Below are 17,651 nucleotides of genomic sequence, written 5' to 3' on the forward strand. Positions count from 1 at the left end.
ATCCTTGGTAGTGAACATAACCGAAAATGCTCATATGGAGCTTAAATTCTAGTGAGGTTTGTTCCAATAAACTGTGAAATTAAATGAAGATTGTGTTTCATTGTAACATGGATTGTGTATTCAGTTTATACTACTTAGTCTTTCAGGGTTTTTTAACTAATGGCAACTTTTTTTTTTTTTTTACATTTATTTATTTTTGATAGAGACCAAGCACAAGTAGAGGAGGGGCAGAGAGAGAAGGAGACACAGAATCGGAAGCAGGCTCTAGGCTCCGAGCTGTCAGCCTAGAGCCTGATGTGTGGCTCGAACTCACAAACCATGAGATCATGACCTGAGCCAAAGTCGGACGCTTAACCAACTGAGTCAGCCAGGCTCCCCAATGGCAACTTATTAATAGCTGAAGTTGAACTGCTTTGTCCTTTGTGAATAAATTTAATTTAGCAATTATCTTGATAAATTTTATTGCAGTATTTGCAGGTGGAAAGAGTATATATAGATATTTTGATTGCCTTTCATTTTGGTAACAATAAGCACATGTCCTGTGTAAATTTATTATTGAATCTTTTAAATTGCTGTGGGTAGGGGTGCCTGGGTGGCTCAGTCGGTTAAGCATCGGACTTCTCACGTCATGATCTCACGACTGGCGAGATGGAGCCCACATCAGGTTCTGCTGTCCACACAGAGCCCTCTTGGTATCCTCTGCCCACTCTCTCTCTGTCTCAAAAATAAATTTTAAAGAACATTAAAAAAAATAAATTGTTGTGGGCAAGCAATTTTTGAGAGTAGTGGAAAGGGGGTGGTTTTCTAGTATCATGAATGATTTAGGATCACAAATCATTGCCTTGAAATTATAAGCATTTATAAACTCAAACCCTTTGGGGAGCCTTTGGGGTGACTCAGTTAAGCATCCGACTTCGGCTCAGGTCGTGATCTCGTGGTTCATGAGTTTGAGTTCCACATTGGGCTCTGTGCTAATAGCTCAGAGCCTGGAGCCTGCTTCAGATTCTGTCTGTCTCTCTCTCTCTCTCTCTCTCTCTCTCTCTCTCTCAAAAATAAACATTAAAAAATAGAAAAGTTTATAAACTCAAACCCTTTATATCATTACTCTGTCACCATCTGTTTTCTTGATTTCTCTTATGTTTCTCAAAATTAGGATTAAATGTATACAGAGTACAAAGAATATTGTAACAAACTGCAGGAATGGATCTTGTATTTGAAGCTTGGGCCTACTGAGTGATCCTTCTGAAAACTTGACTTATGTATACTCCATCTCACAGTAATACTCAGGAGTTTGTTGATGTTGTATTACATCACTTACTTGGCACCTGGTGAGTAGGCAAGGCACTTAGCCGGTGTCCCAAAACAGTCAGATGGGAGAGAAAGCGGGGAGAATAATCTGTTCCCTGTCCCTCTCCTGCAGTTACAAAGTGAATTAGAATCCTCACTCTAAAAGCGTTATCAACCAAAAGTGTACATCCCTTTAGAAGATGTAGACTATTCTGATAGGAACATGCCATATTATTTTCAGATTTGTATAATTATCTCTTAGTTTGCATTAAAGCAATTTCTCATTTTCTGTGTCAGTTGGTATCTCTTCAGTCACATCTCTATCCCATTTTGACAATTAACAGACCAATACCTGGAATTAAAAACCATAGCAATTAGTTATGTTTGCTTTCATCTGTATGTTAAAAGTGGAAGGATTACAGAAAACATCTCCTTTGACTACTCTCATCAGTCCCATATCTTCTCCCCATCCCCATTTCACTCTTATAAATGGGTTTATATTTTTCCAGGCTCCTTTGTTTAATGCTTTTATTTAAAAAAAATTTTTTTATTTTATTTTATTTTTTGAGAGAGAGAGAGAGCAGGGGAGGGGCAGAGAGAGAGGAGAGCACGAATCCCAAGCAGACTCCACACTGTCAGCAGAGCCTGATATGGGGCTCCAACTCACGAACCATGAGATCATGACCTGAGCTGAAATCAAGAGTCAGACACTTAACCTATGAGCCACCCAGATGCCCCTGTTTAATGTTTTCAGGTATACCATATATAATTCGTGATTTTGTTTCTAAAATTTGAATGTATCAGTCTACAATTTGCTTTTTTAAATACAGTTTTGAGTTCTATGATACCCAGCAATTAAAGAGAATGTATATATAGTATTCATTGGATTGACATTCTTTTTTTCTTAATCCATTCCCCTGTTTATGATATTTAGGTCCTTATTTTCTCTTCTTTAGCTCTCCTTATAATTTGACTTTCATTCCCCTTTCTTAGCTCTACTAAAAGTATACTAAAGATCACTAATAATTTCTTAATCAGTAAATCTAATACCTTTTTTACTTGGTCTTCGTATCCTCGGTATATGCGTAATAAAGTTGAAACTGATTACCACCACCCTCTAACTTCTTGAAATTATATTCTATTATACTGTACTATTTTTCTATCTTTTGCTTATTTTCCCCTCATATATTAGCTTTTCTCCCTTCAATCACGTAAGTATGGTTTAAGCCTCCACACTTACCATTCTTCTCTGAAGTGTACCCACTTATTATCTCACTTTCACCTCTGTTTGAATGACTCCCAGATGAGCGTCTTTATTCCTGACCGCTTTCCCACATTTTAGTGTCTCTTTCCTAGCTGGCCAATAGACATTCCCATTTGTATATACATGTTATTACTAGCGCCTTAATATGTCTAAACTGATATTTCCCTAGCTTTTACTTGTCTTCCCAATTTTTGTTCTTTGACTAGACCCCATCCTTCTAGTCCACCACTTTTTTTCTTTTTGCTTCTTTCTCTCCAGATTCACTCATCAGATATTGTAGATTCTTCTTTCTCTGGCTCTACTTTTTCTCTTCTAGTTTGACTTAGTGTGATACCAGGATTGGCCAAGGCATAATTATAATCACATCATTTCCATGCTTCAAAACCTGCCAGTCTACATCACCTATGGGATAAAATGTAAACTTTCAAGATCTAGTGAAGGGGTTTAGATCTATTAATGTAATTCAGCCTCAACCTACCTTAATCATACTCTTCTGCATTCCACTACATTGTTCTCTGAATATGTCATTTCCTTATTTTTGTTTTAGATGACTTCCTCCCTTTTAACACCTGGCTAACTCTTACCCTTCTTTAGAATTCAGCTCAAATATCACCTTGAAGCATTGCACAGCTCCTTCAGACAGAGTGAGTTACTCCTTCCTGTGTTTCCATAGAACTTTTGTGCATTTATTATAGAAAATCACATTGTATTATAATTTTGTTAACGCATCTATCCCATGTCTTAGAGCCTTCCACACACACCTGATACCACCACCACCATGCATGTTTAACTGGAAGTTCGTTGAGAATGGAAACTATTTCCTATCCCTTTTACCCACAAAGGTCTGGTACCTTGGATACGTTATTGAATCGGTGCCTTTCTTTTCATCCTTTATGACATATCAGTGCTTAGAATAATCTTAGCAGAAGCACAATTTAAAGAACCAACTCATTTGCTCAACCACCTGTATTTTATTGCTTATTAAGCTTAAGTTCAAATTATTTGGCCTGGCCTTCAAGACCCTTCATAATCATATGTATTGTGCTCCCTATTATGTTTAAGACACTGAGTTTATGGCTGGCACCAACTACCTTTTTAAACCTTTGCTTCTCTTTAAGAATGAGTACGTACAGAGACACCTGGGTGGCTCAGTCGGTTAAGCATCCAACTGGATCTCAGCTTAGGTCTCGATCTCGGGGTCGTGAATTGAAGCCCTGCATTGGGACATCACTGGGCATGAAGCCTACTTAAAAAGGAAGAAAAAACTAATAATAATACATACATGTTTGTTGCCCAGGCCAAACTGATTTGCTCACTGTCCTCTGAACACAAGATGTTCTTTTTAGTATCTTGTCTTTCAAAGTTCTACCCATCATTCAACACCCATTTTAGGTTCTGCCTCATTTATAAAGCTTTTCTAACCATCTCAGAAATATTTTTCCCCTCTTCTCTAGACTCTGTAGCAGTCCTTTACATGCCATACATACAGCAGTCCTTTACATGATACAACTGTTGTATCAGTTGTATCAACATCAGTTGATGAGACATAATATTTATATGGCACAGTGAAATAGACTGGAAGGGGTTTAGATCTCTGGTGAAAGCTCCTTATGGCTGTTTAAAAGTACCTTGGAAAAAATGAAACAATTTCTTGTACTGGCTATAATTTTCTATGAAATAAGAAGTGGAAACATTTCTCAGAATTCACTATACATATGGCAGCATGATGCAGTGAAGAAAGCTAATGTTTTGGAGTTGAGGCCTAGGTTGCATACGTGCCTCTCTGTAAGACGTTGAGCAGATTACTTAACCTTTCTAGGCTTTTGTTTCCTTGTTTATTTAAGATGGAAATAATTACTCTTGCAGAGTTTCTGAATATCAGAGACAAAGGGGATGGCATGTATATGCTTGATGGGAGTGTATTTCCCTTCAGTTTTACCCTTTGGTAATGTGTTGTGATTGTGGTTTTATCTTTTGATGAATTCAGATACTTTAACTTCCATTCCACTTGTGTGAACAGACACATAAAGGGCTTTTTGTTCTTCTTGATGGTACAGTTCCTGTTTCAGAATACATGGGGTGTGAAACTTTTAATCGTGAGACAAAACAGTGTGCAGTTTTTTCCATTGTTAAATGAGGCCTTCCTTGCGTTAACCAGAGTATGGGTCTCTAAAGCATGTTCTGAATTAAGGACTGCTTGTTGTCTTTACTTAAAACAATCCTGCAAATACATTGTTGAGGCACCATATATAATACAACAGCAGTAATTTAAAGCTTGTTTCATCGTTCTCTCTCCTACGTCCTGGAATTCCATTCTGCTACACTCCAGTTTTAATCAAAGTGATCTCTAAGGCAGGAGCCTATGATTTCCCAGATCTTTCTAATAATCCAAGATAGACACCTGCAATTTGAGTCTGTAAAGATAAACTTTACTGACAGTTTTATTAGATAACCATACTTATTTAGTAAATAAATGTGCTGTTGAGAAACTTTTATTGGTAAAGTTTCCTCCCCTTTTTTCCATGTACTTTTAAAAAATAACCATATAAACAGTGGATGAGTCACAAATGAGCCCTATGATGTGAGGTTATCTTTGTCATCCATCCTTTCCTAACTGGTTTATAATATCTAGATTTACCTTAAAATCCGCTCCAACTATGTTGGTGTTCTTATTGTCCATGATCATATGCTTATTTCTGTCTTGTTAATGCAATTTTTCTTAGTTTGAATACCCTTACTCTTTTCATTTCCCAATCCAGCTTAAATTCTCATCTGTAGTTACGTCCTTTTCATGAAACCATCTCAGCTGCGTCGTACTGTCATCCTCACATTTCTATATAACTTATTACTCACATTGTAATATCTTTCCTTGGCACTTAATGTAGTCCTTGTGGCATCAAATAATGAATGTACTTAGTAGGTACTCAAGCTGATTCAAGAGGAGATCTTGAATAATCTTAGCTTTTAGACAAACTAGCCATGTATTCCTTGAGCAGTGTATAAAGCTTATTGTTAGGATCTGTACCTGGAAAAAAGTTACAGTTTTAAAATCATGTAGTATAAAATAATCTTTTGTAAAGGGTGGCATGTTATATGTACAGATTTAGTGATATTACCAATACTGTTGAGTCTACACATTTATTTTGAAGAATAACGATCTTTAGATTCATCATTTTTTTCTTCATATTGTGATAATAGTGATTTGTTCTTTAACCTTTGAGCCAATTGTGGTAATTCCCAGATTTTCCTTTACTTTGTAAAGTAATGTGCCCCAACTTGCCAGGTGGGAAGGTGTAGAAGTAAATAGTGTGTACCTGAGCAAGCAGGAGCCATTTAAAGAGATAGTAGAGGGGCACCTGGGTGGCTCAGTCGGTTAAGGGTCCGACTTCAGCTCAGGTCACGATCTCGCGGTCCGTGAGTTTGAGCCCCGTGTCAGGCTCTGGGCTGATGGCTCAGAGCCTGGAGCCTGCTTCCAATTCTGTGTCTCCCTCTCTCTCTGCCCCTCCCCCGTTCATGCTCTGTCTCTCTCTGTCTCAAAAATAAATAAACATTTAAAAAAAATTTAAAAAAAAAGTAGAAGGAAAAGAAGGGTGGAAGAAAATGAATTGAGAGGATTTGAATGAATGTCTTATGCAGTGGTATTGGCCTATTGAAAACATGTGTGTGTGGTGGGGGCGGGAGGGGTGGTGATTAGGAATCCAGGACTTTTTCCACTGAATACCAGGGTGCCAAGCAGAATTCCCTTATGTGCTAATTTAGGTAACAAATTGCATCCATAACATCTAGCCATAGATATAAAGTTGACACCATCTTTGTCATCTTTTTTAAGTTTATTTATTTTGAGAGAGAGCAAGCTGGAGCAGGGGAGGGGCAGAGAGGCGGGGGGGGGGGGGGGGAGAGAGAGAGAGAGAGAGAGAGAGAGAGAGAGAGAGAGAGAGAGAGAGAGAGAGAGAGAGAGAGAGAGAAAGAAAATGAGAGAATTCTAAGCAGGCTCCGAGCTGTCAATGCAGAGCCCACTGTGGGGTTCGATCCCACGAACCGTGAGATCATGACCTGAGCCAAAACCAAGAGTCAGACACTTAACTAACTGAGCCACTCAAGCACCCCAGACACCATTCCCGTCTTTATCAGTACCATTATTACTAGTGTTCATTTAGTGGTTTTATATATGGCAGGCAATGCTTATGTAGTTTCATGATCATTTGTTTAATCTTTTACAATAGGAGATCTTAACATTAAACCTTTTTAATGCTGACCATTCCTTTGGCAGACTGGTTAAGCCTTTGGGTTCCTGCTCAGAATGTTTTGAAAGAACACAAAATACATAGTATCAGAAATGAGGGGCGTCTGGGTGGTTCAGTCCGTTAAGTACCCAACTTTTAATTTCAGCTCAGGTCATGATCTTATCATTCATTGGTGAGTCCAAGCCCTGTGTCAGGCTCTGCACTGGCAGTGTGAAGCCTGCTTGCAACTCTCTCTCTGCCCCTCCCTCACTTGCCCTCTCTCTCTTTCAAAAATAAACAAACAAAAAAGGAAAATAAATGAAACCAATCAACCTGTTAAAAATCTGATAAAGTAATATGAGCTTTATTTAATACCTTAAAATACAAGCTGTATTGGTTGGTCTGATAACTACATTCAGATTTGCAATGAGTAAATGTTATTTTGGGATCTGCACAGGTAGCTGTAAAATAATATGAAAATTTCTGGTCAATATACTGTAATTTCTAATTGCTGTACTGTTAATATTATTACGGTTTGCTTACATTCATCATTGGAGGAAAATTAAATTTTATTTAGAGGTTAGCAAAAGTGAAGATGTAATTTCTTTCCCCATCCAAATTTTCTGGGATAAGTTTTCATGGACCCCAGATTAAGAACCCCTGCCTTACAATACAAGAGATTCTGTTGTTACACCTATAATAAGTGGTAAACAGGAGTTTGAACTTGAACAGTCTGGCTCCACACCCCAAGTTCTTTGCTCCGTTATAGAACACCTTGAAGTTGCATAGTCTTTTCCCCACATTTAGCTAGCTCTTTACCTTAGGAGAAAAAAAAAAATCTTGAACATTTTACTTCTTGTTTAAATTAAAAAACACACTTGATCTTAGCCAAAAGGCTGAGAAGTGGTTTAAATTAAAAACCAAATAATTTTAAAATTTTTATGTTGGGTGTAAAATGAAATTTCATTTCTGTGTTATGGTGAATACAGTATTTGAGGCTTAAAAGAATAAAGAGGAATGACTATAGCAGAGATTGTCAAACTTTAGGTATTGTGATCATCTGTAGGGCTTGTTACAATGTCAGCAGTTCCTCAAAAAATTAAAAATGGAATACTGTGTGATCCAACAGTGCCACTTCTGGGCATATACCTCAGAGAATTGAAAGCAGGGTCTCAAATATTTGTACACCCATGTTCATAGAGGTGTTATTCACAGTAGCTAAATATGGAAGCAACCCAAGTATCTATTGAACAATGAACAGATAAGCAAAATGTGGTATATACATACAATGGAGTATTATTCAGCCTTAAAAAGGAAGGATATTTTGCAGTGTGTTCCAACATGGATGAACTTGGAGGACATTATGCTAAGTGAAATAAGCCAAAGACAAATACTAGATGATTCCACTTATTTGAGGTACTTAGAATAGTCAAAACCATGAAGACACTATAATGGTGGTTGTCAGGGACTAGGGAAAGGAGGATTGGGGAGTTGTTTAATAGGTACAGTTTCAGTTTTACAAGGTAAAAGAGCTACAAGATGAGTGGTGGTGATGGTTGTACAACATTGTGAATGTATTTAATACCACTAAATTGCACACTTAAAAATGGTTAAGATGGGGGGTGGGGGGTGCCTGGGTAGCTCAGGCAGTTGAGTGTCCAACTCTTAATTTTGGCCCAGGTCATGATCTCCCGGTCACGGAATTGAGCCCCGTGTGTCAGGCTCTGCGCTGAGCGTGGAGCCTGCTTAAGATTCCTTCTCTCCCTCTATCCATCTCCCCCTACCTCTCTCTCTCTCAAAAAAAAAAAAAAAAAATAGTGGGATGCCTGGATGCCTTAAACGTCCAGCGTCGGCTCAGGTCATGATCTTGTGTCCTTTGAGCTCAAGCCCCATGTCAGCCTCTGTGCTGACAGCTCAGAGCCTAAGAGCCTGTTTCTGATTCTGTGTCTCCCGCTCTCTGCCCCTCTCCCATTTGCTTTCTGTCTGTCTCAAAAATAAACATTTTAAAAAATTTTTAATAGTTAAGATGATACATTTTATGTGTATTTTACCACAATAAAAATTTTAAATTAAAAAAAATTTTTTAAGTTTATTTGGAGAGAGAGGGTGAGTGCTCTAGTGGGGGAGGGGCCGGGGGGGGGGGTGGAAAGAAAATCCCAAGCAGGCTCCACACTGCCAGCACAGAGCGTGGGGGAGGGGTGAACTCACAAACCATGAGATCATGACCTGAGCTGAAATCAAGAGTTGGACACTTAACCAACTGAGCCACCTAGGCTCCCCTAAAATGTTTTTGAATGATTTTTTTTAAATGTAGTATCAGGTCCCTCCCCGAGAGTTTCTGATTCTGTTGGTCTTGGGTGGCCTGAGAATTTGTATTTCTAGTAAATTCTCAAAAGATGTTTGTGCATCACATTGAATACCACTTTCTAAGAGATTGGAGGATTGAAGGTGGGTGGGGAATGACTTAAAGAGAGACTTAGAGGGGCGCCTGGGTGGCTCAGTCGGTTAAGCGTCCGACTTTGGTTCATGTCATGATCTCACAATTTGTGGGTTCGAGCCCCACGTCAGGCTCTGTGCTGACAGCTCAGAGTCTGGAGCCTGTTTCAGATACTGTGTCTCCCTCTCTCTCTGCCCCTCCCCTGTTCATGCTCTATCTCTGTCTCAAAAATTAAAAAAAATAATAATAAACAGTAAAAAAAGAAAAACTTAAAGTTTGGTCTGAAATTACAACCTTTTCTAGGGTGTGGACTTTGAAAAGATTTTGGCTTTGTCCTTTGAAATGGGAAAGAGCCAGTTATTCTCACCTTTTAGGATATTCAAAATGTATCCCATAATTCATAACATTAAAATTGTAATAACTTGAATTCAAGTAGAATTGTTATATTGACCTGAATGTAAATATTATGGTGTTATCAGTAAAAATTTTTAATTTGAACATGTTGGGTTTTATCTTTTTTATCTGTGTTTATCTAAAAAATGACCTGATCCAGTAGCAAAATCAAGAACGTATTTTGCCCAGTGTAAAAAATAGAAAAGCTTGCAAGATTCAAAGTACTTGCAGTAGAAATTAGGTGTATTTAAGACTTATCTGTTCAAGTTCTGAACAGTAGAGAACAAAGGTGTTGACAAAAAATACTGTGTGTATTTATAAAAGCTGTTTGGAGTTTATATCATATGATCTGGGGCCATCTCTTCTATCTAATTTTTCACACTATCAAGATTGTTTGAGTTGCACCTGTTGGGAAATCTGCCCCAGACTGGTTAAACTTAAAACCACACACACAGCTATAGGTTTATGTAAGTGAACAGTGTAAGAGTATATTTAGCTTTAAGCACAGCTTGATCCATGTCTCAAAGCCATCAGTTTCCATCTTTCAGCTTCCTCTGGTTTCTTTAGGCTGCACATGGTGGTTCTCTTGGCAGTAATAGCATTACACCTTCATTTAGCCTCACACCTTCCTGCCTTAAAGCTCTGTAGAAAAGAGAAAGCCTGTGTACCAGCTTTCCCAGCAAAAATTCTAAGATTCACTCTGATAATACCAGCTTCATGGGCCCAGTCTTCCAATCACTATAATTTGGAGTTAGGATACACCCTTAACCCAGTCTAAGGATTACTTTTCCTGGAGCTGGGGATAGGGGAGGACTAACTGCCTAAACCACATACAGGACTGATGTTAGAGGGAAGGGTGGGACATTGTTTGTTCCTTAAAAAGAGGAGAAATCGTGCTGTACATTAAACCATAAGCTTCTACTCTCTCATTCTAAGATCTTGAGAATAAACCTGTCATTTTCAGTCCCCTCTTTTTCTCACTGAAAGAAGGCAGAGAATTAGAGAATAGCTGAAATAGATTTCACCAAAAAGGGAGTAGGATATGGGGAATCAGAGAGGGAAAGCATAATTATAAGACCTTCTCAGCTGTTGTTCCTGGTCAGTCTATCAGAAGTTTTTAAAAAATGAGGAAAGAGGCACTTGGGTGGCTCAGTTGGTTAAGCGTCCGACTTCAGCTTAGGTCATGATCTCGCAGTTTGTGAGTTCGAGCCCCGCATCCGGCTCTATGCTGATAGCTCAGAGCCTGGAACCTGTTCCAGATTCTGTCTCCCTTTCTCTCTGCCCCTCCCCCGCTCACACTCTGTGTCTCTCAAAAATAAATATTAAAAATGTTTTTAAATGAAAAAAAGGATTCATACACATTCATATTTTGTTCCTTCCCCTCCTTTTTTCCAACCCTGAAGACTAGTAACTCTGTCCTATATAATATAGGCTGTTTGCCTAAAAACATTCATGTAACCATTTTTATTTTTATATGGTTATATATTCCCATCTATCTGGCCCTTATATCACAGACTGATGTTCTTTCCAAATTAAATAGAGTAAACTCCTATATGTAGTAAGGTTGTAAATCAATAAATTCTTTAGAAATTAGCATTTTCTGTAGTGTTACTTTTTTTTTGTTTTTTTTTTGTTGTTTTTTTTTGAAGTGAACATAACCTCAAGATTTTAAAATATGAAGCTTAGAACTGGACCATGTGACATGTGGCCCTTTTCTCTTATCTCCTCCCAGTTCAAAATGCTTGCCTCTCAATAGCCGGCATTCTCTTAGATCTGCAGTTGGGCTCAACACATTAAAGCCTCAGCACAGTCTTCTTTGTAGTTTTAGCCTTTTTTGGGAAAATCGGCTTAGGCTACCCACCATGGCCATTCTGCTTCCTGTCATAAACGCCACTTTTCCTGGTCATAAAGAGAATCTTTGCCTTCCTTGTACTGTGTCACTTCATGGAGTTGGTGCTTGCAACACTTCTTGCAGAAAGTCCGGCCGGTTTTTGGAATTCACCATGGTTGCAAGAGCACTGTCAGCATACATAGTTCTATACTGTTATTTATATGAAAAAAGCACTTATTTCTGACTTAAGCAAATCTAGTAAATGTCTCCTTCATAATGGTTTGCTTTCACCAATCTCTTTGCCTTTTTTTTTTTCCCTACCTGCCATTTTTCTATACCATCAGTTCTCAAACTTTACCTCAGGATCACCTTCAGAGAATTCAAGGCGCTTCTTCAGAGTTTCAGATTAAGTAGATCTGGGGTGGAACCAGAGAATTTGCAAGTTCCCAAGTGATCTTGAAACTGCTGGTCCAGGAAACTTTGTTTCAAGAATCTCTGTAATCATTTGTCCCTGCCTTTGCTAATTTCTACTATCCCTCCTCCCTGAAGCCTTCTCTGATCTATCCAAATTGATCCTTCAATTTCTTCTTAAGGTATGCCTATGGTAATTTCTGGAACCTTATTAAATCTTCTGTTTGTTGGATGTGACCCCAGTTAATTTATAGGATTTTCCAAATAGATACAATCTTCCATTTATTTTATTTGTGCAGCCACATGGACCCAGTGAATACTCAGTAAATGTTGCTGGCAATGTCTCTACTATTGTTAGAGATTTCCATTTCATATTTATCTGTATCTAAACTATAATTTTTAGATGAAGTGATTTAGTGTTATCAGAAGTTTCCTATTTGATCTCAAATGACCATCATCAGATTAACACTAACAGTTGAAATAAAGAGAAAATGGATGTGGTAAGTTGGTAGATGTTGAAAATCAGGCACACTTTTTTGAGAGTATTGGTATCAATAAGGTTTCTTTTAATATCTCATCTGTAAGATAATTTCAATTAATCTGTATGAGGCTTAGCTTCAAAACCCAAATTTGTAAACTGTATACTATCACTATGAATCAAACAAAACAAGGTTATTTGTGTTAACAATTCTTATTAGGTTTAACTCCTAATGAGTTTCCACTGTAAATCACCGTTCAACTACCTTATCTACCATAGTTGTGAAATTAGAAAACATCCGAAAGTGCTTGCTTTAAATGTCAGTTGAGTACCTTCTAAAAAGTAAAACTGTAAAAGTGTTTAGGAGTGAAATATACTGATGCCTCAACATTGAAGTAATCAAAAGTAAAAGATTGATAAATGAATATGGAGTAAAGGACATATAAAGCAAAATTACAAGAATTATAGAATGTAGATATTGAGAAAAAGGGTAGTCACTGAACAGTTTTTCAGCTTTTTTTGAAAGTTTGAAATTTTTCATAATAAAATTTTAGGAAAGGGGCACCTGGGTGGCTCAGTCAGTTGAATGTCCCACTCTTGATCTCAGCTCAGGTCACGATTTCACAGTAGGCGAGATCGAGCCGAGCCCCCTGTCAGACTGCATTGACAGCACAGAGCCTGCTTGGGATTCTGTCTCTCTGCCCCTCCCCTGCTTGTGCGCTCGCTCACTCTTGCGCGCACACTCTCCCTCTCTCTCAAAATAAATAAATAAGGGGCACCTGGTGGCTCAGTCGGTTGGGTGTCCACCGACTCCAGCTCAGGTCACGGTTCGTGGTTCGAGCCCCACGTGGGGCTCTGTGCTGACAGCTCAGAGTGGAGCCTGCTTCCAATTCTGTGTCTCCCTCTCTCTGGCCCTCCCCCCTCACATTCTGTCTCACTTTCTCACTCAAAAATAAATAAACATTAAAAAAAATTTTTTTTAATAAATAAACTTTAAAAAATGTTTAAGAAAGATAAACTTACACTGACGAGAATTTATGGGGAATATAGTTATACAAGTAATTGCGTTAAATTGAAATATGAGATTGCCATTTATGTAGGTCTAAAACAGATGAATGTAGGCAATTTCGTTTGGTTCAGCCTGGTACTAAGGTTCTGAGGAGATGTATTTTTACGTTTTTTTTTTTTCCTGGTGACTGAAATTGGGTTTATTCGATTCACCTTAATGCTGATTAATTATGCTGGTCTAGATGTACTTAGCTACATATGCTGCTCATTGTTGAAATGAAAATCTTAGAAGAACCTAGAACGTTTCTAGGTATTATGCCTGTTTTGTTATCACAACTGTATATCTCATTTCCCAGAGGTAAACAAATACAAAATTTCCTCAGTTGCGGGGCACATATATTCTAACACCTCAGTTAACCAAGTCTGTTTGCTTATACTTGTCATTTGAAATGTATGCAAAACTTTGTAAATTATATAGTTATACCCAAACTGTGGATAGTGACGATGGTTGTACAACAGTAAGAATGTACGTCATGCTACTGAACTATACTCTTAAAAGTTGTAAATTTTATGTATATTTCCCCACAATAAAATTTAAAAGATGGAGAGAAGGAAGGGGCACTTTTAGATAACCATAAGGTAGTATGAGGGCTGAGACAGCTTGACTGAGGTGGGTCATGGTGCTAAACAAACACTGCCTACCTCCCATTTTTACCTAGGTCGTATGAAACCTGATTGAATTTGAAAGCTGAATAAAGTCACAGTTTTGGATGTTGCTATGAATTAAGTATTTTTCCCCTGTTCTGGGGTGCTTGGCTGGCTCAGTCAGTGGAGCATGCAACTCTTGTTCTAAGGGTCATGAGTTCAAGCCCCACAGTGGGCATGGAACCTACTTAAAAAAAAAAAAAAAATAGGAAGTTTTCTTACCTGTTCTAATTGGAAGTTTTTAATTGGAGCACCCAGTTAAAATATATGTTGTTCTACAAGGACTGGAGACCTCATGAATCTACAGTACCTGACTAGTCTTTCCCATTGAGCATAGTTAAGCTAGTTCTGACAGAAGCAATTTAATTAAATGAAAAGTGCAAAGTAGATGGACACCTGGGTGGCTCAGTTGGTTAAGTGTCCAACTTCAGCTCAGTTCATGATCTCAACTGTTGGTAGGTTTGAGCCCCCGTGTCAGGCTCTGTGCTGGCAGCTCTGGAGCCTGGAGCCTGCTTCGGATTCTCTGTCTCCTCTCTCTGCCCCTCCCCTGCTTGTGCATGCACACGTGCCTGTGCACTCTCTCATTCTCTTTCAAAAATAAACATTAAAACAGTTTTTAGAGTGCACAGTAGAGGGGCTCCCAGATGGCTCAGTCAGTTGGGCGGCTGACTTTAGCTCAGGTCATGATCTCGCGGTTTGTGAGTTCTAGCCCCGCATCAGGCTCTGTGCTGACAGCTCGGAGCCTGGAGCCTGCTTCGGATTCTGTGTCTCCCTCTCTCTCTCTCTGCCCTTCCCCCATTCACGCTCTGTCTCTCTCTCTCAAAAAAATGAATAAATGTTAAAAAAAAATTTTTTTAAGTGCACAGTAGATAACAAGCTTCAGTTAGCAGTTTCTAATTGTACACACTTCAATGGGGGTGGGGAGAAGTGAATGGTCTCATGGAGTTAAACTGTATTTGCCCTAATGAAAATCAGTGCCAACTTGTGTCAATTGGGAGAAAAAATAATGAATTGCAACCTAATTCCACAAGAAAAAATTAGACTTCATGAGGTACTTTCTCTCTCTTTTTTTAAGTTTATTTGAGAGAGAATCCCAAGCACACTCCATCCCAGAGCTTAAACTCACAAACCTTGAGATCTTGACCTAAGCCGAAATCAAGAGTCGGATGCCCAAGTGACTGAGCCACCCAGGTGCCCCTAGACTTCAGGTATTCTTAAAACCAAATTGGGGGGGGTGGGTGGCACCTGGGTGGCTCAGTCAGTTGAGCCTTCTCTTGATTTTTGGCTCAGGTCATGATTCCAGAGTTGTGGCATAGAACCCTACATCAGGCTCCCTGCTGAGCAAGGAGCCTGCTTGGGATTCTCTCCCTCTGCACCTCACCCCCACTTGCACACATGCGCACACACTCTAAGAAAAGCAAAATGGGAAACATTTTTTTCTAACTTTTTTAAAGCTTCATTTATTTTTGAGAGAAAGAGCACTTGTGAGTGGGGGAGGGGCAGAGAGGGGGAGAGAATTTCAAGGAGGCTCTAAGCTGTCAGCATAGAGCCTGATGTGGGGCTCAATCTCAGGGACCTGTAAGATCATGACCTGACCTGAAATCAAGAGTTGGATGCTTAACTTACTAAGCCACCCAGGCACCCCTGGAATATGTTTTAAAATTAACCGTCTCAATTGCATTTTTAATATAAACATCTCAGAGTTGAGACTTCTAGATTTCAAATATAATAAATATAACTCCACAGAAAAAAGAAAGTCATTCATACTTGAAACATGTAGGCCCAAATTTACTATATCACTATCCTAAAACAGTTTATCCTGATGTCTTTATCTCTTCCCCCTTTATTTTTTTAAGACTTAATAATCTTTCCCTCTTCACATAGTCATTCTTTACCAGAAAGAGAAATTATTTTTCCCCTCCGTTGAAAATTGAATGAGACCATAGTGAAATTATTTGTATAATCCTTTAGTTTTCCAAGTTGAAGAGGTTTAGTGTTGTTGAAGTGGGGAAAACACTGAATTTCACATATTTCTGTGCTTACCCAAAGAATTATTAGGGTCTTCTAAAACAAAAGCAGCTTGAGGGTTGTTTTTTTGCACTCTGATTCATAAGAGAAGGTGAAGAATTATTGGAAAGATGGAGGGAATTACATAAAAGGAAAATTCAGAAAACAAGACTCTGCAGAAGAATATAAGGAAAAACCAAAAAGAAGAAACTCCAACTGGAAATCTATTGATTGTTTTGTCACCTTGGTATTTGAATGTAAAGTAGAGGTTCTATATTATAACATAGTAGGCTTATCTCAGTAAGTGAGTGCTGCGGTGGAAGGGAGGCTGGGGTCTTAAAGATAACGTCATTATTTCTCTTTAATTTACAGAAGTTGCTGGGTGTGTTTTGCCACTGATGAAGATGATAGAACAGCTGAATGGGTGAGACCATGCAGGTGCAGAGGATCTACAAAATGGGTTCACCAGGCTTGTCTACAGCGTTGGGTAGATGAAAAACAAAGAGGAAACAGTACAGCCAGAGTGGCATGTCCTCAATGCAATGCTGAATACTTAATAGTTTTTCCAAAGTTGGGTAAGCAGATCATGAAAAACAACAAAGATATATGTGATGTTGTTTTTTAACTCTATGATCTCAGGTTTATTTAAAAGTGACCCGTCTCTTTGCTTTTTTGCAAATTTCTCTATTCCCTTTCTGTTATCTCCTCTCTAAATGTTATTTTTTTGTTTTGCTAATAGTTTACATTATCCTTAATATATCCTCAAACCCACCCATTTGTCTGTGTATTAAATGTTTTTATGTTGGTTGAGTGGATAAAAAACTGGGACATCTGACTCTGGATAAAATCAAATAACAAAACTATAATAAAGAGCTGACCAGAAGAGCCTTATTCTTTGGAGACCATTGATGTATGAGAAAGAAAACAACGTGTTCTTTCTAATACTTATCCTTAATTCTTCTATTAAGGAATAAAAGGGAAGTTAAAGACTTAATAGACAGTGTTAATCTCATTTTTGGATTCCAATTTATGTGGTTATCCTTCATGAAAACTACTTTCTTCTTTCTGCAACTTGGGCAGGGAAGTAATAACCAGAGATCTTTTAGAATGGGGCTAGCATTGAAAAAAGTAGAGCAGATGATTTAAAGGAAGCTGTAAGTAAGGCTGATATTTAGTTACCACGTTCCATTACAGCCACGTGATTATGGTGTCTCTGGTGTTTAGCTTATACCAGTTATTAAACATTTTTAATATCACCTTGGCTATAATAGGTATATGAAGGCAGTTCAGGTTCTGGGAAGGTCAGATGGAAAGAATGACTTTCAAGGGGAGTAGGGTTCAAGGAGAAATTGAAATAATTATTAGATTTGTTTTTCCTAGAGGCTATACATATTGAAGTAAGACCCTCTTTAAAAAAAAAATAGGGGCGCCTGGGTGGCGCAGTCGGTTAAGCGTCCGACTTCAGCCAGGTCACGATCTCGCGGTCCGTGAGTTCGAGCCCCGCATCAGGCTCTGGGCTGATGGCTCGGAGCCTGCAGCCTGTTTCCGATTCTGTGTCTCCCTCTCTCTCTGCCCCTCCCCCGTTCATGCTCTGTCTCTCTCTGTCC

The 17,651-nt window shown here is 38.6% G+C and overlaps 1 protein-coding gene and 1 pseudogene across 1 annotated transcript in view; one reads left to right on the plus strand and one right to left on the minus strand.

Moving 5' to 3' along the window:
* MARCHF5 (membrane associated ring-CH-type finger 5) overlaps positions 1-17,651 on the plus strand; it is a 56,394-nt gene that overhangs the window by 3,269 nt on the left and 35,474 nt on the right. The window contains exon 2 of the mRNA XM_042961005.1: positions 16,417-16,619. Coding sequence (XP_042816939.1) covers positions 16,417-16,619 — 203 coding nt within the window. The remainder of the gene's footprint in view (positions 1-16,416; positions 16,620-17,651) is intronic.
* Positions 11,265-11,596, minus strand: LOC122232044 (annotated as a pseudogene).

This window comes from Panthera tigris, chromosome D2 (genome assembly GCF_018350195.1).
Source record: "Panthera tigris isolate Pti1 chromosome D2, P.tigris_Pti1_mat1.1, whole genome shotgun sequence".
In the NCBI taxonomy this organism is placed as follows: domain Eukaryota; kingdom Metazoa; phylum Chordata; class Mammalia; order Carnivora; family Felidae; genus Panthera; species Panthera tigris.